This window comes from Panthera tigris, chromosome A1, assembly GCF_018350195.1.
Source record: "Panthera tigris isolate Pti1 chromosome A1, P.tigris_Pti1_mat1.1, whole genome shotgun sequence".
Taxonomy (NCBI): domain Eukaryota; kingdom Metazoa; phylum Chordata; class Mammalia; order Carnivora; family Felidae; genus Panthera; species Panthera tigris.
In genome coordinates this window covers 176,973,386-176,997,282 of record NC_056660.1, presented here as the reverse complement: position 1 = coordinate 176,997,282, position 23,897 = coordinate 176,973,386, and the positions used below count along the sequence as shown (strand labels likewise).

The 23,897-nt window shown below is 38.7% G+C and overlaps 1 protein-coding gene across 2 annotated transcripts; it reads left to right on the top strand.

Annotated features, from left to right (window-relative positions):
* Positions 1-7,338: 7,338 nt before the first annotated feature.
* Positions 7,339-23,182, top strand: NPM1 (nucleophosmin 1). Of its 2 annotated transcripts, XM_007099225.3 has the most exons (11): positions 7,339-7,508; positions 9,572-9,651; positions 10,232-10,351; positions 10,680-10,773; positions 11,149-11,255; positions 11,369-11,436; positions 16,237-16,294; positions 16,641-16,724; positions 17,427-17,528; positions 19,785-19,859; positions 22,826-23,182. In XM_007099225.3, the coding sequence occupies exons 1-11, from the start codon at positions 7,451-7,453 to the stop codon at positions 22,862-22,864; spliced, it is 885 nt and encodes a 294-aa protein (XP_007099287.2). In that variant the 5' UTR covers positions 7,339-7,450; the 3' UTR covers positions 22,865-23,182. The 2 variants fall into 2 exon arrangements, with proteins under 2 accessions (XP_007099287.2, XP_015390632.1); XM_015535146.2 differs by lacking the exons at positions 19,785-19,859; positions 22,826-23,182 and adding an exon at positions 18,543-18,872.
* The last annotated feature ends 715 nt before the right edge of the window (positions 23,183-23,897 follow it).

The window sequence follows — 23,897 nt, the reverse complement described above, 5'->3', positions numbered from 1 at the left end:
AGCAGTTTGGCCTTTTCTTATAAAGTTAAACATGCTATTACCACATGCTCCAGCAATCCCATTCCCGAGCAGTTACCCAATTTTTAACTAACATGTATATTGACATAGATATCAGTATAAGAATGTGGATAGTGGCTTTATTTGTAAATGCTAAAAACCGGAAAACACTTATAAATCCTTCATTGATAAGCAGATGAACTATCGTACATATAGTACAGAATGCTGCTTAGCAGTAAAATAATAAACAATGAATGTATGGATGAACCCCAAATTCATTATGCTAAGTGAAAGAAGCCAGACTCAAAAACCGATGTACTGTGTGGTTCCATTTACATGACAATTTAGAAAAGGCAAAAACAGGGAGAGAAAACAGATTAGTGATTGTCAGAGCTGGAGGTGGTGGGGAGAGGCTGACTGCAAAAATACCAGGGGATTTTGGGGTGATGAAACTGCTCTCTATATTGATTGGACTAATAGTTGTACAACTCCATGTACTTGTCAAAACCTGTAGAGCCTCACCCTAAAAAGGTGAATTTTACTGTGTATTGTGTATCTCTTAAACAAACAAAAACAAAAACAAAGCTGTGGCATTGCCTGAAGACTTAACTTTCAGGAATACATGTATGTTTAAGGATGTTCATCATTTTATAGTCCACAGCATTGAAAAACCAAAAATAACCCAGATGTCTAACAATAGAGAGGTTAAATAAAATAGGGTATGATGTCTAACAATAGAGAGGTTAAATAAAATAGGGTATGATGTCTAACAATAGAGAGGTTAAATAAAATAGGGTATGAGACAAGTGCAAATTAAATCCACAACAAGATAATATTACTTATCTATACGATTGGCAAAAATCTAAAAGTTTCACAACATATGCTATAGATGATACTGTGAGGACACAGGCTGGCGGGAGTACAACATTTTACATCTCATGTAAAGGGGGATGGGCAACATCTAGCCAAAGTCAGTTGCGGTGTGGGAGCTGCAAGGCTGCCGTCCTCATGTCTGATCTGCAGCTTGAAGTCTGCAGGGCAGACAGTCAGGAGGCATAGATGGATATACAGTGAGAGAGCACAGGACAAGCCATTGGTGAACGTGAGCTGAAACCTATGAGGATAGACCACAACTGATGCCAGTTCTCACTGCCCCCAATCTTGAGGGACTGGGTATCTCGCAGGAGGTGGTGTCTTTGTCCCTGAACTAGGCACCCACGAGGCCTAGGAGTCAGGAAACTGAATGAGGATGCAAGGGGAGGTGGAGCAGGGGTAGGCCTGCATTCTGCCTCATGCCAAACCGGTGAGGCGGTGTATAAGGCACCATGTGCATTAGCCACATCAGAAGTCCCTGCCCCAACCTTCTGTGCATGAAACCCAGCATGGCTGCTGCTTCTCCTCTGCCCACCAAATTTCTTGTGAAAATATTATTGTCAACCACCCTAACTATAAACCACCCTAGCCAAGTTGGCCCATCGTAATGCCACCAAAACCTGGTACAACCACAAACTGATGCATGTTCAAGGCTATTCATTGCTGTGCTGATTGCAATAGCACACAACTGGAAACAACCCAAATGCCCACTGATAGGAAACTGGATATGTAAACTGGAGTACAGCCACACTGTGCAGCTCTAAAATGGGATGTGAAAAAAAGCAACCGACAAACCTTTACATGCTGCGCCATGGAGTGATGTCCATGCTAAGTGAGGGAAAAAAAATGCAAAACAATGAGGATAGTATAATGCCTTTTATGTATGCACTGTCCATTGAAAAGTCTTAGAAAAATAACCAACTCAATAGCAAAAAACACCTTTCACAACTAAAATGTGATCTCTAATATCATCCCCATTAAAGGGATCAGGATCCAGGGGTGCCTGGGTGGTTCAGTTGGTTAAATGTCTGACTCTAGATTTTGGGTTAGGTCATGATCTCATGGTTTGTAAGATCGAGCCCTGAGTCAGGCTCTGGTCTGACAGCACAGAGCCAGCTTGGGATTCTCTCTCTCCCCTTCTCTCTGCCCCTCCCATGCTCATGGGAGTACAAAAGCTCTCTCTCTCTCTCTAAATAAATAAATAAATAAACATTTATAAAAAAAATAAAGGGATCAGGATCCTTAAAGAAATGGCCGAATCCAGTTCAGGGGCAGGAAATGTATAAGGTGAGCCTGGGATGTTCTATCATACTAGAAAGTAATGTTCACAAAGATATTAAAGCCAACTTGAAAGGGATCTCACTGCCCAAATGGGTCATTGTGAGCAAGAAAAAACATTTCTTAAAATACATTTGAATACTAGCTATGTTAAAATTCATGTATACATGAAGGTAATAAAAAAATGTAGTCATCTTTGTAGACAGCTAGGGTTCTACCTGTTATTCTGAAAACAAGTAACTAAAAGGAAAGATACAATCACTTATGGACTATTTTTCAGGGTAACCAAATAGTTGATAAGGGAAAGTTCTCCTTTATAGAAGAATTCTCTTGTTAATAAATGCAGAGGGAGTGGTAAAATTAGAAATAATAAAAGAGGCAGTGATCAGTCAACACTTAGGTGAATGGAGAACTTCATAAAGGAAGAATCAGGCTGACAATAGCTGAACATAACACCATAAAAAGAGAGACAACCAGGCATCGTGTGTCTCTTGTCAAAACAGGAAGTATTCTTGCCACTTATAAAGTGTTCTTGTCAAGACAGTGAACATGAGTCTGGTGAAGCCGCTACATCAGAGCTGTCCAACAGAACTTTCTGCAGTGATGGAAATGGTTTTGTGTGCTATCCAATACATGGCTATTGAGCACTTGGCTAGTGAGACTGAGGAACTGACTTTCACATTTTAGTTAATTTAAGTAGCCACATGTAGTTCGTGGCAACCACTAACCATTTGACACAGCAGCCCTAATTGCTAACTTTTACGAAATACAGAGGATAAAGGGACATGTTAAGTGACAACACGTCTCACTGAGTAATGTGTAGACCTTGTTTGCGTCCTTATTCAAACAAACCAATTGTGAGAAATTGGGGAAATCTGAACTGGATAATTCATGATATTAGTAATTATTAAAAATTTTGATTTGTATCATAATGGTATTATGTTTAGGTTTGAAGGAATTGTTGTCTCTTAAAAATACATGCTGAAGTATTTATAGATGAAAATATACTGTCTGGGATTTTCTTTAATTAATCCAGCAGAGGGTGAGGGAGAAGGATAGTGGGAGGGTGTATATGAAATGAGATTAGGTATATGTTGATCACTGTTGAAACTGAGTGATGGGTACGTAGGTTTTAATTACAGTATTCTATTTTTGCGATGTTTGAAAATTTCCATCACAAAATGTGTTAACAAATGAAAGAATAAATAAAACCTGGAATTAAAACAATAGCATATATGTATCCTGTGGACCATTAGACAACTCCTAAAAAGGAAGCAGTGGGCCTCTACATATTATATCATGGAAGGCTAGCTAAGTTACACAAAATCAAGAAGGGAAGTTGAGGAACAGTGCTATGATCTGAATGCTTGTGTCCCCACAAAATTCCTATGTTGAAATCCTACCCCCAATGATGACGATATTAATAGGTAGGGCTTTTGGGAGGTGATTAGGTCAGGAAAATGGAGCCCTCATGAATGGGGTTAGTGTGCTTATAAAAGGGATCCTACAGAGCTCCCTTGCCCCTTCCACCATGTGAAGACAGAACAGGAAGCCTGTTATCTGGAGAGGACCCTTACCTGACCACAGTGACACCCTGATCCTGAACATCCAGCCTCCAGAAATGTGAGAAAAAAAATTTCTGTTGTTTATAAGATACACATTATGTACTGTATTTTTTTACGACAGCCCAAACAGGCTAAGACAATATATAAAGTATGACTCTATTTATGTAAACAACCAAAAGATGCATTATGTGTGTATATGTTTGTAAACACATACCTGCCCTTTTACTGTACAAGTCCATTACTTAGAATATATTTACGAAACTACGTTTAGACATCCATAAGGATATATGTACAAACATTCTTACCATATCAGTCTGATCAGGCTGCCATAACAAAATACCATAGATTAGTGGCTTAAACAACATAAATTTATTTCTTAGTTTTGGAGGCTGGGTTAAGGTGCCTATTGATTCAGTTCCTGGAAAGGGCTCTCTTCTGGCTTTGTAGATGGCTGCCTTTGTCTTTTCCTCTTCATTTTTAAAGTTTATTTTTATTTTCATTTTTTAAAATGTGTATTTATTTATCTTGAGAGAGAGAAAGAACATGAAGGGGGGAGGGGCAGAGAGAGAGGGAGAGAATTCCAAGCAGGCTCCATGTTGTCATCACACAGCCCTGTGCAGGGCTGAAACCCACGAACCTCGAGATCATGACCTGAGCAGAAATCAAGAGTTTGCTGCTTAACTGACTGAGCCCCCCAAGGTGCTCCTGTTCCTCTTCTTATGACGGCACCAGCATTATTGAATTGGGGCTCATCTTTATGACCTCACTTAATCCCTGGGAATAGGAATGGGACTATGGAAAGAAGGGCACTTTTACTTTCCCACTTTGAATAGGCCTAAATAATTTTACTGTATTTTAAAAAGTGAGCATTCATTGGGGTGCCTGGGTGGCTCAGTCAGTTAACCATCTGACTTGGGCTCAGGTCATGATCTCACGGTTCATGAGTTCGAGCCCCACTTCAGGCTCTGTGCTGACAGCTCAGAGCCTGGAGCCTGCTTTGGATTCTGTGTCTCCCCTCTCTGCCCCTCCCCTGCTCACGCTCTCTCTCTCTCAAAAATAAATAAACATTAAAAAAAATTTTTTTTTTAAGTGAGCATTCATTACATTTGTAAATCTGAAAGAAAATGCTGTATTTTTTTTAACTGCCTGATTCCATGAGATAATACCTAGACTAGGTGCTGAAGATATTTAAAAAACAAATGTATTTCTTTATGTAACACGAGATATAGTGCCCACATGGCTCGGGCTCTGTGCAAAGCTGTGTTTGAATAATCATGGTCCAGAATCCAGAAAGAAATTACAAAGCAGTCCCAACTGATACTGGCATGGGCTCAAAGACTACTAACCTCTCGTCCTCCATCCACTCTCCTATAGTTCCTCTTGAGACTTTCTCATTCTTTCTCATGCCTAAATCTTTTTTTTTTTTTTTTTAAGGTTTTAAGTAATCTCAAATTCTTAGCTATAGTCTGGTTGCAGATTTTTTTTTACCTCAATACCTGGGATTCATTGTCTTACCGCTTTGAGCAATGAAGAGGTGAACACAAAGTGAGCAGCAGGCAAAAGTTTATTAGAGTGTAAGATGAGAAAGAAAAAATAGTATGAAAGCTCTTTTAACAGAGAGGGGGAAGTGGGGGCATTCTAATGTGAATGCCAGTGACAATAGGCAAGGGTCTTTGTTTTATAACGTTTTGGCTGCCCCCCCCCCCCCCCCCCCCCCCCCCCCCCCCCGCTTCCCTTCCACCTTGTTTCTTCTCACGTCCTACCCTTATTGGCTTGATAGCTCTAGGTGCGGGGCTGTCCATTACTGATTGGCTTGTTTCCATTGTAGGTGGTCTATGGCCATACTGTTCCCTGTGGGTCATTTGTTTTATGGTCTACTTATATTTAGTCAGGTCTTTAGTCAAATTCCTGAAGGGAACCTGAGGGGAAGTAGGTGGTGTCCATTAATTCTTAAGAGGGACCTTATGCCTGAGGGGGTTTGCTGTGGTCTGACACTCCCAGCATTGTTCCAAAATAGGTGTTTTTCTCCACTCAGGGACCTCAGTTCCCAATCTTTCCCTCTCGGCCTACTGAATCCTATCTTTTCCTATCATAGTCCTCCCTGCCTTTTCTCAGTTCTTTACAAATATTTCCTTCTAAGTGTCAAGATTTCCTCTAGCAATTGGTCATACTCTGCGTCTCAAAAGATCCAAGAACCAGACTGGTGAAGATTCTTCTTCAGTTGAGGGTGGGGAACAGCTTGGTGGCATTCACGTATCAGTTACACTGATTTCTCCAAATTTAGAATTATGATACTGTTAATTAATAGTTGATTCACATGTATTATAGTTTATCATCCCAACTAGATTGTATTTGGAGAATAGGGGGTGGGGCACTGCTGTCACTATTTTTATTCCTTCCAGTATTAAATTTTTCAACCTGTTGATGTGAACAAGATAATTAGGGGATTCCTTAAAAAAATGCACCAATGCCCAGGGGATGGGGGGGGGGGGCGTCCTCAGTTTGTCCAGGTGTAGCTTGTTTAGAATACTAATTTTCAGGCTCACTCCCAAAGAATCTTAATTGAGATCTATGTATTTAAGTCATATGGTTTCTTCACAGGTCAGAACATTCTTAGCAACGTTAAAGATTAGGAACTGCACTGCCTCAAAGACTGGACTCACACATAACCCTCCACACTCGTTTAGAGGGCTGTTAACACTGGTCTTCGAGCTAGAGAACCCTGCCTTACCACTTCTTCCATTTGGGCACCTTGCTTCATCTCTTCTGGACTGTTGTCTTGTCTCCAAAGTGGGGGTAGTCACATCTGCCACACAGGATCTTACGTGGGGGCACACTGTGGATATAAAGCCCTTATAAAATCTTGTGTATCTGGAGCAATCAGGCCCGGTTCCTGCCCAGCTCGTATGGAAGGGGTTCACTCAGTCCCCAAATGGCCCCCAAATGGCCCCCAAATGACAAAGAGTGATTTCAACTTCAGAGATGTTTTCTCAGAAAGGAAAGAGCTATAAAAGCGGTTAAGTCTGGACAGCAACTACATCCTTTCTCCCCAACAAAGAATAGTCAGTAATCTACAGCTTCTGGCAACTGAAGCTTAAACTTTGGGGAAACAATGAACTCCGAGCCCAAGCCTTCAGGCAAGTAAAAATCCCGAGGTGGTTATGCCTGTCTGGAAGTCTGCGAGGCACGAAGTGATGGAGAAAGGTGAACCCAGCTGCTCTCTGGGTCACTTGCAACCGGCTCGCTCTCCATACCTAGTACAGCCAAGGGCTGCCGTCGCCATTTTGCAGGGTGGGCAGCGCAGGCTTCTGGCGCTAGGCCGGCCCGCCAGAACCGGGGAGGACGTGGAAGGGTTGGAGGGGGGTAGCGCGCGCTACCAGGAGAAAGCACGCGTGCGCACAGGCGGCGCCGGCGGAGGGGTGGGGCCGGGGTACGAGTGCGCCTGCTCGGTGGGAGCCCGCGAAGTACCTGGAGGAGGTGGGGGGCGAGGTAGAAAGGAGTGGGGTTGAAGAGCGCTTGCGCGGGAAGGCGACCGTCCAGGGAGGGGGGGGCTCCCGAGCACGCGCGTGGAGACGGGACTTGGGAAGCTCTCGCGAGATCTTCACGGTGCTATATATGTGCGCAGGGAGCCCGCGTCCTTTCCCTGGTGTGATTCCGTCCTGCGCGGCTGTTCTGTGGAACAGTAGTCGTTTCTCTCCGTCCGCCTTCTCTCCCACCTAAGTGCGTGCCACCACCTCATGGAAGATTCGATGGACATGGACATGAGCCCCCTGAGGCCCCAGAACTATCTTTTCGGTAAGTGCTGGGGGGTTGGGGCGAGGCCGAGCGGGGCCTGGTGGCTTTGAGGTGGGGGGGCGGGAAACCCACTGAGGCCTGGGCTGGTAGAGAAACCTGGGCTGGTAGAGGGAGGGAAGCGGGCCGCTGGGGCCTTGCAGCCTAAGGGATGGGAGGCCGGGAGGGGAGAACTGAAGCATGAAGCGGTGGAAGGAGGGGCGGCCTGAAGCCTGGGGCGTGAGCGATCCGAGGCCCAGGGCCTGAGGTAACGTAGAACCGGCCTGCCGAGGGGTCGGCTTTGCTTGGAGCACACGGTAGGGCCACGGGCATTATTTTCCCTTGGAGTGTGTGATTCCGTAGGCTTGTGATTCTTGGCTGGGGTCATTGATGCCGGGTCCCGGCGTCCGGCTGGAGGTTGTGGGGGTCCGTGGTGTGCGGCAGTGGCTGCTTTTCTGGGGGAAAGGATACTTAGAGCCCGTCGTTGGCCTCAGGCCTGAGGAGTCTGGAGCCCTACAGCGGAGATTCAGTCCCGGTGCCTCGGCCGCTTACGGGGGGAGGGGAGGCGCGGCCGGGCGTGAGGAGGCCGCAACCGCTGGGAGCACGTGGTTGCCACGTGGTTGGGGGAAGGAGGGGGGTGTGGGCACTACATCCGGGGCTCCCTGGTGTCTTGTCACTCCGGAGCCTGGGATCCTGGGGCTTAATTGAAACTGTTAGGCGGGAAATGTTGGGTGAAGTGGCGAGTAGAGCCAAGATTCTGGAAGTCTTTGTTCGGTGCTTAACATCTACGATGGCAGATCTCAATTACAGAGCACTTTTCCTATCTCCTATTGGTAAATGGAAATTAGCCCACTTTGCAGGTGACGATGCTCGTGTTCAGAACTGAAGTGACTCAATGAAGGTTGTACTTGTAGTTAGAGACTAGATAGATCTAAAACAAGACCCTTGTCTCTATGCGTTATTTGTAAGTATATGTATGTTTATTCTTTTTTTTGGAGGGAAGCTGGTGGAAACAGCCTTCTGTGCGGCATTGAGCAAACAGCCTTTTTGAGAAGATAGGAGATGTGTGTAGGTTTCAGCCTTTTTGAAAAGATAGGAGATGTGTGTAGGTTTCAGTTTGAGTCCATAAGATCTGATACAATTTTGGAATCTCGACCTCCCTTCCCTCCAGAACTCCAGTACCATAGTAGAAAGCGACCAGCTTTGGTTTTTGAATCTTAAGTGAAATTGATTGTCGTAGCCATATCTTTGTCAGTCAGGCTGTGAAATAGTGCAAATTTGGTTACACATTTTTTTTTTAATATACCATGCTGAGATGTGTTAATTGAGATAACATTTAGGCATTTATGTACTCGTAACTGTTAGAGGACAATTAAATGGAATCCTATAATTAAAATGTTATTCTGTCGGTACTTGAAACAACTTGCCTATTGATGGAATGGGAGTAGATAACTCCTACATTAAGTAAGGCTCTTTTGACTAGCTGGGGTTTCTGGTCAGTATACGGTATTAACCCTTTCTATTGGAAATATCCTTATGATATAGCTAATCTTAAACATAATTTGAGCATAATTTAATGCATATCATTTCTGTTAACTTTAAGGATGGGATATTGATCCCTGTGCCAAGTTTTGATCCATGTTTGTAGTTTTTCCCTTGTAAATACAAATTCACGTAGGTGTTTGTGTAACCATTCATTTCTAAATTTGCCACTTGTCCTGTGTAGTTAGGTAGGTAATTTTTTTTTAAACAGTGCGATTTTATCAACCTTGTATATTAGACTTAGTTTCAGATACTGGTTTCAGTTTTTACTAAACTTTTGGGCCTGTTTCTACCTAAGAATGTAATAGTGTAGCTGAAAATGAGATAGTATAGTGGGGAAGTGGAATTTATAAAGCCCTGTATGGATGTTATTTGATATTTATAGACACTTGTGTTTAAGAAACCCAGGAAGAGATACTTCTGCCTTGCCATCTGGTAGCTAGAATAGTGGAAAATCTGTTCACAAATTAACTGTTTTTTTTGGTTACCCTCAGTTAAGTTTCAGAGCTAATTCTTTTTTGTTGTTGCTTTTTTCCCCTTTTCAGGTTGTGAACTAAAGGCTGACAAAGATTATCACTTTAAAGTGGATAATGATGAAAACGAGCACCAGTTATCTTTAAGAACGGTAAGTTAAACTTTTCAAAATAAACTATTTAACCTTTCTTGATTTCAGTCTATTCCTGTTTGTGTGACTTAATAACTTTGCAATAGTATTTTTTATAACTGAGTATTGTATGTATTTGCTTATGTACCTGTGGTGTAAAACTTGGCCTCTTTACCTCTCATTTAGTAATCATGCAAAGTTCTGTCACACTACTGTTAGGCTGCCCATATTTATGTACTTTGCTTCTTTGGCTGCATTGTAAAGCCCTTTAAGGCAGTGATAAATGTTTTTTGTCCTCTATAGTGACTAGCCTGTAACCTTTTCTGCCTAGTTTGCAGTCAGTGGTCAGTAAACGTTAGGTGATCCATACTGTGGGTAGATGATAACCTATAACAATGCTATCAAATTTTTATGCGTTTCAAATTTGAGTATGAGAAATGATTGGCAAGGCCACATAAAACTTGAGACAACGTTGTGCACAAATTAGTTTTCCATCAGTGTTGATACTGGGTTTATAATTCTCGTTTTTCTTTTTTCCAGACAAATTTTGGGGGGATTTTAAAGTAGAATAACTAAAGTTGAAGTAATTTTTTGTTCACAGGTCAGTTTAGGAGCTGGTGCAAAGGATGAATTGCACATTGTTGAAGCAGAGGCAATGAATTATGAAGGCAGTCCAATTAAAGTCACACTGGCAACTTTGAAAATGTCTGTACAGCCAACGGTAAGGGCACTTACTGCTGGATTTTATGTTAAGGTCTAATTCTGTTGTGTTAAGGTAGGTGCCCTTTAGGTTACTACACCAAGGGCATTGAAGAAGGAATTTTCTTTGGTACTTCTAGTAACAGTGGCTGTGTCTTATGTCACTGTGGGGTTGAATGGTCAACTCTTGAACATAGTGGTTTGCTACCTGTTAGAGGTGAGAAACAGGTTCACTGGTTTGTTCATTTGGTTTATGAGTTTGCCTATATACATTTTTGTAAGTCTGTTATGAACAGTTATTTATACCAAATACTTTTGTTTAGTGATTTTTAAAAGTTTTTCCTTTTCAGGTTTCCCTTGGGGGCTTTGAAATAACACCACCGGTGGTCTTACGGTTGAAATGCGGTTCAGGGCCTGTGCATATTAGTGGACAGCACTTAGTAGGTATGTTATGTATTGTGCTGTTTATTCTCTCTTAATGCAGTTAACTTTGTTCCCAATTTGGACTTTGTAAAGCATGCTTAGTTTTAGTACTGCTGTCTTAATTAATAGGTTGAAGTGGAAATAGAGTAACTTAAACTGGAAAAGCCTGTTTTTTTGTTGTTGTTTTTGTTTTTCATTTAAAGCCTAGTAGAGTGCTGGCCTTCAAAGTTGCTTTTTAAAAAAAATTTTGGTTCCCTATTTGCTGTTTTCATAGTTCTTTTTTAATGTTCATTTAAAATTTTTAAATGCTCCTTACTGTATGTTGTGCTCTTTTTTCTGAGTTCTTGCTTGTTGGTTGAGTTTTATTCGTAGCTAATAAATAATTTTTTATTTTAGCTGTGGAGGAAGATGCAGAGTCAGAAGATGAAGAGGAAGAGGATGTGAAACTCCTTAGTATATCTGGAAAGCGTTCTGCCCCTGGAAGTGGTAGCAAGGTTCCACAGGTATAGGTGTAAAGATCTCTCTTATTTTGGCCTTTGGTTTGGTGATTAAGATCAGCACTTGTATATGAGTATGTGTGTATATATTTACATATATATATTTTTTTTTTTTTAAGAAAAAAGTAAAACTTGCTGCCGATGAAGATGATGATGAAGATGACGATGATGACGATGATGATGAAGAGTAAGTGTGTTCTAGAAACTTGATGTAGCTGTATGGAGAGTAGTTTATGAAAGTTATTTACCACAGTCCTCCATGAAATTAAGTAAGAGTTTAATTAAAGAAAGGGTAAATGATCAGTGGTTGTCACTGCATTACATTAGCTGAGTTGAAGGATACTATTGGGATTAAGAACCTTTAAAATGCAGTGTGGGAGTGCTTCTGTCAGTTAAATGTTCTTCTTCCAGCTCAGGTCTTGATCTCACGGTTGGTTCGAGCCCTGTGTCAGGCCCTGTGCTGACAGCTCAGAGCCTGGAGGCTGCTTCAGATTGTGTCTCCCCCTCTCTGCCCCTCCCCTGCTGTTGGCTCTTTTTCTCAGAAACATTAACAAAAAGTTAGAAAAGTTGCAGTGTGTTGCAAATTTTCAAGAGTATGCAGCATTTCCCAAACGTGTCCGACTAGATAACTTTTTTTTCTGAGGAAGATTTAGTGAACATGTGATTAGGTGTGTCTTCCACTGAACAGTTTATGATGAATGGTTTGGGTGAAAAGAGAATCTGAATAGCTCCAACAACATTTGTTTTGTGGGTTGTTACTTAACGTAACGAATTCCCTCCCCCCACCCCCCCAAAGGATTTTGGCCCTTGGTTCTCTGATTGTTACTGATAAAATTTTTGTAAAAGAGATTAAGATTTTCTTGGAAAGGATTTGATAGGTTTATTAAATTTGGTTAGGCTAAGTAAACAGTTACATGCCCACTAAAGAATAAAATGGTATTTATAATTGGTCTTTCCTATTTCCAGTAATGTCAGTAATTTGTAATAAGTTGAACTTTTAATTGACAGCTTTGTTTCTGAGTTCCCAGGTTGGTCCATATATATTTATTGAAAACATAATTCGAATAGAACATAGGAAAGACTGATCAAACATGGACTAGTTAATGATCATATCTGGGAGTTAGGTTTTCAGTAACCTCAAGTAGCCAACCTGGTAGTTCTTTAAAAAGCCCTTTGGGCAGGACAGTGAAGGCAGAAAGTAGGAAAAGTGAGTTGAATGCTTAACAAAATTCAAAATTACTTGCATATCAAATTTAAAACAATATAGTTGGTACTTTATTGTTAATTGCTTTTGAGTATAGTTATCAGTAAGAATTAAAGTGATACACTCCAAGAGAAATAGGGGAAATGGGCTTAAAACAAATGAGAAATATGGATGGTGTATATGGATGGTGTATGGTGCTTAGTTATATTTGAGTTTATTTAGTCCTTGATTTCAGGTTACCTTTGTCTAGGTATACTGTCTATGCACAGTAGCATATTCACTGAGGAGAAAATCTCTTCTAGGAAGAAAGGCTTTTGAGTAGGGACCTGATTGTTACCTTCAATCTGCTTGGGTTTTGAAGGATTTCCTGTCTTTAAAATGGGGATTTTTCCTGATACAACCACAACATAGAGTAGTCTCTGTTCTTCCATGTTCCAAGTTGCCTTTAGGTTTGGTAGTGTGGGAAGAATGAAGTGTGTGTGTATCTGTTAAGGCCCAAGTTAGTTTTCATGGAAGGGAAGAAGGGGTAAAGGGGTGGGTAGTCAGATAACGTATAGGGTAGAGATGGTTAAATAAAACCGCTTATGACAGTGGTTTTATAGAAATCATTGTCATTCTTGTTTCTAGTGTGGGGAGGCACATAAAGGGATTGGGTTCTAAGCCAAAATTGACAGAATCACTGTTTAAAATAAAGGACTGTATCTATGGCTTTGTATGTATTACATGATACTTGACCATTTTAACCCAATTCTGAAAAGATGGGTGTTTCCTTTGGTTGCACATAGATGAAGTTGCTCCTGTTTTAAATTTAGAGATTACGTAGTAAGGAAGAGAAGGAAAGGAAACTTTAAAAAAATTTTTTTTGAATGTTTATTATTTTTGAAGGAAAGAGAGAGCGTGAGCAGGGGAGGAGCAGAGAGAAAGGGAGACACAGGATCCAAAGCAGGTTCCAGGCTCTGAGCTGTCAGCACAGAGCCTGACGGGGCTCGAACTCACGAACCGTGAGATCATGACCTGAGCCGAAGTCAGACGCTTAACCAACTGAGCCACCCAGGCGCCTTGAAGAATAACTTTTTGACTAGTTATGTCGTCCAAAATCATTCTATAATCACTTCCTTCACCTGGCTCTACTCAACCACTGTTTCTCATCTTTAATAGAATTGGTTATTTTGCATATTTAATGTAAATGGAATCATACAATACGTGATCTATGACGGTTTTAAAAGAACCATTTACATTGGGGCACCTCGGTGACTCGGTTAAGTATCCAACTCTTGATTTTGGCTCAGGTCATAGTCTCATGGTTTGTGGGATCACGCCCTACTTGGGATTCTTTCTCTGCCCCTCTCCTGCTTGCGTGTGCATGGTGTCTCTCAAAAAGAAATACACAACTTAAAAAAATTATTTATGTTGAAGCATTCCTAGTACAGTAAAACCTTGGTTTGCAGGCATAATTTATTCCAGAAACATGTTTGCAACCCACAGCACTCATAGATCAGTGAATTTCCTCATAAGAAATAGTGGAAACTCAGATGATTCGTCCCACAATGCAAAAATATTCATATGAAAATGATTATAATACTGGATTATAATACAAAATAATAAAGAAAATACAAAACATAAAGAGAATTTAACCTGCACTTGGAAAACCTTCATAGCTGGTGTGAGGGAGACGAGAGGAGGGTTATTTTATTGTGTAGGATGACTTTCACTGCCAGTAATGGCATCACTGCTATCTATTGGCTCAGTGGAATCTTTTTTACAGTACAGTATTAATAAACTTGTCATCTATTGTATTTAGTGTAACTGGCAATAAAGCAGCAGAGGAAAGGGTCTGTATCTGCCGGCAGCCTGACCTAGAATGAAGCAAAGGAGCAAAGGATTGTCCATAGGCGCTTTGAAGTGACAAAAAATAGCCTAGTGCCAGTTGTGGGCACCTTCCAACATTTTGAAAAATCACTGATTTCTCCCAAACACTGTGACCTGAGACCAATCATCTGAGCATAGGAGACAATCACCCCCAATCCTACAGAGTGAACCATTGGTTTAGTTGTGAGATACGATGTTTGGTGTCACGTACTATTCTTAACTACAGACATCACTGGTTTATCAAGTTAATTTATTATAGACATGTTTGCTCGTCTTGTGGAACGCTCACAGAACAAGTTATTCACAATCCAAGGTTTGTGTCTTGATTTTTTTCTAGATTATTGAGTTAAAAGAGGGTTTTTTTTTGTTTGTTTATTTCTGAGAGAGCGTGGGCATGCTGGGGAGGGGCAGAGAGGGAGAGAGAACACATCTCAGGCAGGTTCCCAGCTGTCAGCACAGAGTCCCATGTGGGGCTGAAACTCAACAGAACTGTGGGATCATGATCTGAGCTGAACTGACTGAGCCACCTAGGTATCCCAGTGTTAGTTTTCTTTTAATGTTTTGGGACAAGTCCCTTATCAGATACATACAATTCGTAAATATTTTCTTCCATTCTTTGGGTTGTCTTTCCACTCTTCAGTGGTATCCTTTGCACAAAAATTTTTTTCTTTTTCTTTTTCTTTTTTTTTTTTTTTTGAAGCATAGTTGACAACACAGTGTTATATTAGCTTACATTTTTTTTAAGGTTTTATGAAGTCCAGTTTGTTAGCTTGTGCTTTTGGTGTCAAACCTAAAAATTTAGACCCTTGGTCCATTTTGAATCACTTTTTGTACATGGTGAGGTAGAGGACTAACTTAAATTCTGCATGTGGATTTCTAGTTGTCCCAGCACTATTTATTAGCCTTTCAACTCTTGAATTTTATTGGTATAGGTCTATCCTTCTGCTAAAACAATTGTCCTGGTTTGTAGTTCACGTGGGTTTCTTTTGAAAATACTGAATCCTAACTTTGTTCTTTTTCAAGTTTGTTGTTGGCTGCTCTCGGTTCCTTGAATTTTGATGCAAATTTTAGGATCAATTTCTATAGAGAAGCCAGCAGGGACTCAAGGATTTCGATGAACCTGTAGATTAATAGAGTTGCCACCTCAGTAAAATATTTCTACTGATCTGTGAACATTACATGTGTTTATTTTAATTTCTTTAAACTATAATCTCCACTTTGTAAAATTTTTATGCCTTTTAATTGTAAAAACATAATTCTCATTTTAACCATTTTTTTTTTTAAAGTGTACAGTCAGGAATGTTATCCATATTCACATTGTTTGACAGGTCTCAAACTCTTGTAGTAATACTGAAAATCTCATGAAATGAAAACAACTCATTTCTATCTTCAGCCCCTGGCAACCACCATTCTACTTTCGGTTCTATAAAGAGTATAAAGATTACTTTTGGTGTGTTATATTAAGTGGGATTGTACAGTATGTTTCTTTTTGTGACTGTCTTATTTCAGTTAATGTCCTCAAGATTTATTCATCTTCAGCATGTGACAGGAATTCATTAAAATAGCATATTCCAAGAATGTAAATTGTGATAACTGTCAAAAAACCTCAAATATTCCATTAAATATATAGAACATTTTTAAAATCTATTTGATTGTTAATGGACATGTGAGTTGCTTCTACCTCTTGGAAATTGTGAATAATGCTATAATGATGATGAATGGACAAATATCTCTTAAGATCCTGCTTTCAGTTCTTTTTGTCGAAAGTTCAAAATTTCTTAATACCTTGATTTGATTGTCTAAACTTGTTGATTCATTGGCTCTTCTATGAAATTGGTTCATAGCCAGTTTCTACATAGGCTTTTTGGTTTATGAGTGTGTTGAATCAGTAATAATGACTCATTTCATTTGTAGTGATGATGATGATGATTTTGATGATGAGGAAGCTGAAGAAAAGGCTCCAGTAAAGAAAGTAAGTAGGATACAATGGTACAGGGTTGCCAGAAGTTGCTAGTAACAAATGATGATAGATAAATTTTTGTGCTCTTCACTTGTAGTTAATGAAAGCTGGCTTGGGAGGAGTTAATGATCTAATACTTTAAAAATTAGCCCTGAGTTGGGGTAGTCTTAAGATTTCCTAGTAGTGGACAGTGATCTACTTTTTTACCCATGTGGCCTTCTCCCACTTTAAAACTTTGGTCAGAATTTTTTTTTTTTTTTTTTTTTTTTTTTTTTTTGGTTTTAGCAAACTACTACTTTTATATGGTTTGGGGCAGTTACATAGGAGGGCATTGATTAAGATTAATTTATAATTGCAGTCTATACGAGATACTCCAGCCAAAAATGCACAAAAATCTAACCAGAATGGAAAAGACTCAAAACCATCAACACCAAGATCAAAAGTAAGTGGCATCATATACCTAAACACAGCCTTTGTTGAGGTAGTTAGGAAAGTTAAAAGTTCTGTGGAAGAAGGTAGTCTGAAATTTGATAGTGCTTGGAGAACACCTGTAATTGATGTCTTACAGCACTAAAATATGCTTGTTGGTAATCATTGTCCTATATGTATCATTCCTGGCATTCTAGTGGAAGAGAAAGCCAGCACAAAGATTTTATTGTGTTAGAATTGTCTTCTGTAAGGAATCTTGTTTGTTGAAAGATATTATTTATGGCATACCAGAGTTTCTCAACCCTGGCTGCATGTTAGAACCTAATAGCAGCTTAAAGGAACCACAATACCTGGTCTTGGAGGTTACTATTTAAAAGCTATGGGAATGGGTATCAGGCATCTAGCTGCATTGACTTGCTTAATTCTTGGAGCCTTATGCTTTCAATTTTGATGGTATCCTTTTTAAATGTGAACTAATCTGATGTGAAATATAAAAGCAAACTCAAACTATTCTATTTTTTAAGGAATGATTTTAAGAATATAATTGTTCAGTCATGAATTAATTTATGATACCTGAATTCTGGTTGTATACATTTTACAAGGAAGGATTGTAAATAATGCTTTTCTTGAGAAAATCCATGTATGTAGGATGGGTTTTAACAGTATATGTAAGTGTATACACTTACAACCTTTCGAAATTCAACTTGTTTTTCAGGGTCAAGAATCTTTCAAAAAACAGGAAAAGACTCCCAAAACACCGAAAGGACCTAGTTCTGTAGAAGACATTAAAGCAAAAATGCAAGCAAGTATAGAAAAAGTGAGTAAAATGATCTTTCCTGAAGAAACTTGATAAAGGTATATTTCCCCCTCTCTTAAACACCATTGTGAAGGCTTGGAACAAGATTGTTCCTTATTGTTTTTCCTTGATGTATCTGTCCCTTATGTGCTCTTGGTTTTCAGAAGTGTATTACTTATTATTTACATTCATTTCTAGTCTCAGTGGTTTTGTTTTTTTTTTTTTTTTTTTTTTTTTTTTTTTTTTTTTTTTGCGTATTTGAAGTTACATGTATATTCTTTCATAAAAGAAATACAAGTAAGTTGATTTTAAGATTTGTCTCTGACTTCGGATGTTAAAAATTCAATGAGAACATTTCCTTTCTTTTCGTAAGATGCTACAGAACCAGCAGAGGGCGTATGAGTCTTACAAAATTGCAAGCTGCTGGTTGCTTGGTATAGTTAAAAAAAAACCTCCTAATTTGAGTCCTTTTATTTGCCTTTTACACCAAGGTATTACCAGTCAATATATGTGGATCTTTGACCAATACGCTTACATTTAGTTGCCTTTTGTCTTAAATAGTGGAAACAGAAGAAATTTGCTCTCATCCTGCTGCTTACTTGACCGGAGAACTAAACTTCTTAAACTAGTGAATTTGGACTTGTAGAAAATGGAATGGAATGATCAGTTTAAATGTATTCAAACATTTGAGAAAAGCTAGAATTCTGAGAGTTACATAATATTAGACCCCAGTTTTTGAGAATAAACACGGGATGGTGAGGAAAAGTTGCTCCTTTGCCCATGTTTTTCCTGTGTTTTCTAGGTTCTACCTGGCTTCAGTAGATTTCCTTGTGCAGTGAAGAGTCAGTTGGAAGAATAACATTTAGAACCAGAATGTATTATGTATTGTTTTTGCTTTAGTAATACTGTAAACCTTTCTAGTCTTCTGGTGTCATTGCTTTATATTTATCCCTTTCACACAGTGCTAAAATGACCTCTTTAGATAACCCTCCCCCACCATTTTAATATGGACCTATCTCCTTGGTTTAATTACAGGCGAATTGAACAGTCCTGGGCACTACTGGTAAATTAAGCCCCAAGCTGGGGAGAGAGGAAAAGGAGAGAGAAATGTAGTCCATACTGAGTGTCATCAACAATCCAGACTGAAGTCTTCTATTTTAATCTCAAATCTCCTTTCCTGATTTGCCACCCACCCACGCCCCCTTCCAGGCTGGAAGCAATCTCATTCTTAGTCTCCTAAAGCACTTTCTTTTGGCTGCTGTGATTTCAGTGAACATTATACCTTCTATGATTTGTGCATTTGCCTCACCTCTTTGACCATGTTTTAATCACCTTTGTTTGTATCTCCTTAGCTGCTCAATAAATATTTGAATGAATCAAATAAGAATGTATGTGGCAAATAATTTGAAAATGGAAATGACAGGTTTATTTTCTAGGTTATAGAGGCAATTTAAGAATCCCATACCATATTTCTGATCACTTATTTTGTGCTATGATTCCTTTGGCATTCTGAAACCTTGGTCTTTTTAAAATGCATAGATGTTTCAGGTTACAAGAAAAAGTAAAATTTAGTTACCAAAATGAGGAACAAAGACGATATACTTAGTATGTTAAATAAGATAATTCAAAAGTAGAAATGACTGTAAACCCCAAGATATTTGCAGTAATTGCAGTCTTTGAAAATATTTGATGAAATATTTTGAAAATAACTTGGTGTTAGTACTGTTGTGATTCATCCCCTATGTCTATAACTGAAGGAGGTGCCAAGTTTTAGAGATCAGTGAAATGTAGGACTAATTTTTGTCCCGTTTGGACTTCATATACCTCTTGAACTGACTTCCAGGTTAGCGTTGTGCTGGACTTAGGTTCTTAGTATGTATTAAGTGATGTTCAGTTTTGATCTCTTTGCGGTACTCAAGGGGTATACATTTGCTTTACATTTGGTTTGGGGTAGTATATAATAGAGTAGGCAGTCAAGCTGACATATTTGAGTGCCTGAGAATCTGTTGTAGCTCATATTTTATATTTTTAGGGTGGTTGGAGAGAATTTGAAATTTTGACAAACCTATCAATATAGGAGTACTATGAAAGACTCAGGTTCTAAATATTGTTGCCTAATAGGTCTTTCTGGGCCTAAAAACTCAGTATTAAAATGAAAGAGTTGAAGGGGCAAGGAACCAATGGTCCATGTAAGAGTATGCAAATCTGTGAGGAATTTCATAATATCTCAAAAACAGTGTTCCTATACTTAAACGCAATAATGCTTTTGTCTCCTAGGGTGGTTCTCTTCCCAAAGTGGAAGCCAAGTTCATCAATTATGTGAAGAATTGCTTCCGGATGACTGACCAAGAGGTAACTGAATTTTCAGGAGACCTGACCAAATCCAAATTTTTTATTGTGATTTATTTATGATTATTTTCTTTAAGTGTTGGCTTCTTTTAAAAGGTTCCTAACCACAGACTATTACACTTCAGATTAAGTACATGGAAACTCTTAAGAATTTAGTTGGCAGAGATTGAGAAGATAACTTCTTAGTACATTTTTCTCAGTTTTTATATAGTTGGTAAATTATCTCTTCGTTACTGAGCGCAGTTTTACTCTGTTGGCTAAAGAAATGTGCTGTGGTTTCCTTGCTCCATTTGACTATTTCAGGTAGTCTGGTCTTTTGCTTTATTGTGTGCTTGGGAAACACATTTTGCTGAAATCGACCTAATGTGTAAAATCAGGAAGCAAGAAGTCAAATTGTAGTTAATACTCAATGTAGTAGCTTGAATCAGCTGTTAATTTGTGTTATATATTATTTTGTTAGTAGAAATTGATGCATTTATTTTTATTGTCTTATGGTTGCTGACTCAAATGTAAGGAAAATGTAAAAACAGGTAAGGGTGCTAGGTATCTTGTATATACAGAACATATGCTGTGTTAAATGGTTTTTGTCAGGAATCAATCCCTAAGCCTCCTGTGTCCAACTTTTTTCAGTAAATGAAATTTGTCCTTTTGAGGTAATTTTCTGCAGCAGTAGGTAGCACTTAAATCATTTACATGGCAGCACTATTTTTCTCCAATTTGAAATCCTTTCAATGTTTCAACACTGTTTACTAATACTTTGGAAGTTAGCCTTGATTGATATGGCTGTGAGATGAAATTCAAGTTTTTACTCTTTTGGTTGCTATTCTGTTTATATGTACTTGAACCCCAAAATGCAAGTGAATTCTGTGAGTTTTCTGAATACTGGACATTTGTTAAAAGTCTGTGAAACTGCAGTATACAATTGTCCAGTATTGCAAATAGTGGAAAGATGCATGCACTAACAAGGAAGCCTAAGACGTGATTTCTCCCGCCAGTACCAAAGAAAGTGGTGAAATAAAGTGTGTGATTAAGAAAAATTCAGAGAAGATAAAATAATAACCAAAGTTGTAAAGGCCTTCCACAAATGGTATAGTATCAGTCTTGGAGCTAAAGTAACTGAATTCACTGTTACCAGAAGTATTTTCTGACTCTAAAACTGGAAGCATACTGGGCAGGTGCCTGGGTGGCTCAGCCTCTGTTTGAGCATTGGACTCTTGATTTTTGGCTTAGGTCGTGATCCAGGGTTGTTGGATAGAGCCCCATGTGGACCTGAGTGTGGAGCCTGCCCCGGATTCATTCTTTCTTTCTCTGCCCCTCTCCCCTCATACACATGTGCTCTCTTCTCTTTCTAAAACTAAAATAAAAAACAAAACTGGAAGCATATTTTGAAGTGCCAGGATGAAATTTCTACAGTATTAAAAAGTAGTTTCATTTATTATTGTAGAGATTATCAAAGCTTAAATGCTTCACGTTTTTATGGCGTGCCTACATATACAAGTAATCACAATGTATAAAATATTGCCATTGCTTGTATAGTTTTCCTTGTGAAAAAGTTGCTTATGAGGATTTGGCTAGTAAAATCCCTTCCAGATGGGACTTGAGAAATACTAGTAAGTCTTTGTATAAGCTCTTGAATTAAGAGCTAATGAAAACAACTGTAGTTTTTGTGGAGAAACCACAGATCAAAGTTTGGTAAATGTTTATTTAAAGGTATTGTTTACTCAAAACTGATTCTACAAAATTCTGAGTGACCAGGAAGATTTTATGAGACTCAACATTTGATATTCATTTCCCTTGCATTTGAAACCCAGTGGCTGTTGAAAAACAGTAGTTGAGAGAATCAATCCTATGTATTTGAAGCACTAAAATCATATTTTGGGAGAAGAGGCTCTAAATGTTCTTAGTGACATTTTTTAAACAGTACATCAAATAAAGGTTACTTTCTTAGTTTTAAATGACTGTTTAGCAGGATTATGTAAATTCAGAGATAGTCAAAGAACTCACTGACCTGTATTTTATTGTTTTAAAGGAATTTGTTGAATCCTGTAAAGAATTGACAAACATGAAGACTATTTTTTATCTCTTTACTTTTTAAAAGGTTTTATTTTGGAGTAATCTCTCTACCCAATGTAGGGTTTGAACCCACAACCTTGAGATCAAGTCACATGCTACACGGTCTGAGCCAGCCAGGCACCCCAGGACTTAAAAGAACATTATTTATGGATAGGAAACGAAATGCGAACTTGAAGTGTATAACAACTACACTTAATCATGACTCATTTGAAGAATAATTCTTTGGCATGGATGTTCATACTAGTATGAGAACAAGGATAGATTTCATGTATTGAAGTAAGGCATAGAAGTGGAGGGATGCGCTTTTTTTTGTCAGTAGACAACATTTAAATCCTTAAATTTAAGGAATGGAAAAGCAGGTGATGCCTTAGAATAGAAGACGGGTGTTTTAAGTGCTTTAACACATCAGATAAGAACAAGGGCTGAGTAGTTAATCTAGTGTATTTCAAGTACACATAATATTTTCGTTTGTGTTCTACAGGCTTAGAACTAAGTATATGTAACTGTGTTAACAGAAATTTTATTTAACTGCATTTTCTGTATTTTTATGTGCTAAGTCTGGCAGCCCTGAGCAGAGGACATAGGCAACATTGGCCAAACTGGCCTCTCTGCTCTTTCATTTCATTTATGTAAGCTGTTAAATGCATACTAGTACCATTGATTTCGTTTACAAAGATTCACATGACTTTATGTCTTTTTTGAAGTATTTGAAAGTAAATTATGTCTGAGTACAAATTCCCTTGCAATCAGTTCTTAATTATCTAGAGTTGAACCTTTTTGGTGGTAGGATGAAAAATAATAGGTATGTTGAACTGTACAAAGAAACATGGTTTAATTTATTGGTGTCTGTGAAGTGTTGTGGTTCTTTTAACCACATTTCTTTTTTTGTTTTCCAGGCTATTCAAGATCTCTGGCAGTGGAGGAAGTCTCTTTAAGAAAATAGTTTAAACAGTTTGTTAAAATTTTCCGTCTTATTTCATTTCTGTAACAGTTGATATCTGGCTGTCCTTTTTATAATGCAGAGTGAGAACTTTCCCTACCGTGTCTGATAAATGTTGTCCAGGTTCCATTGCCAAGAATGTGTTGTCCAAAATGCCTGTTTAGTTTTTAAAGATGGAGCTCCACCCTTTGCTTGGTTTTAAGTATGTATGGAATGTTATGATAGGACATAGTAGTAGTGGTGGTCAGACAAATGGAAATGGTGGGGAGACAAAAATATACATGTGAAATAAACTCAGTATTTTAATAAAGTAGCACTGTTTCTCTTTCTATTATTTACCCTTAAACTTTGTCAAAGAACTAGCTGTACATAGTTAAAAGTATCAGATAACACCTAAAAATCCCCTGAGAAACAGTCCTTGCCCTAAACCCTTTAAATTGTTCCTGCTTCTTAATTTTTCATCGTGAGCATTTAATGCTTCTACTTTCCTACCTCCTGATAATGGTTGATAATTGTGGTCATGCAGGCGTGTTTCCAGATGTTCGGTCAGGCCACCTATCCACGTACCCAGCCTTTTCACTGGTAAAATCTGGCATGTTAAATAGCTTGTAGCAGGCTTTCTTAACTTGGGTTCTTCATCTAAACCAGAACAGAAGATGAATTCTGTTGACCTTTTTCTCAGTTTGCCCAAAATAGCACATAATTTATACATTTGTAGATCCTTGGGAGAAAAGTTAATTTATTGCATGTGGTGGTTACATGAGGACATTCAGAGGCTAATCCTTGGGATCTATGTTTTACCATGTGCCAGTTGCATGGTGGTGTCATGGTTAGATTACTGTTCTATTGTTTTGTTGTGGTGTATCCAGTAGTTTGCTAATCTGTGGAGGAGGTATTTTCTGAGTACATATAATCTGAAAAGTCACTTTTTAACCAAGTTCAGTGCCGCTAAATCTTAGAATTTTAATTGTGCCGTTTTTGTCCTCCTGATGTTTTCATGTGTTCTTTTGTATATGACCAGTTTTTCT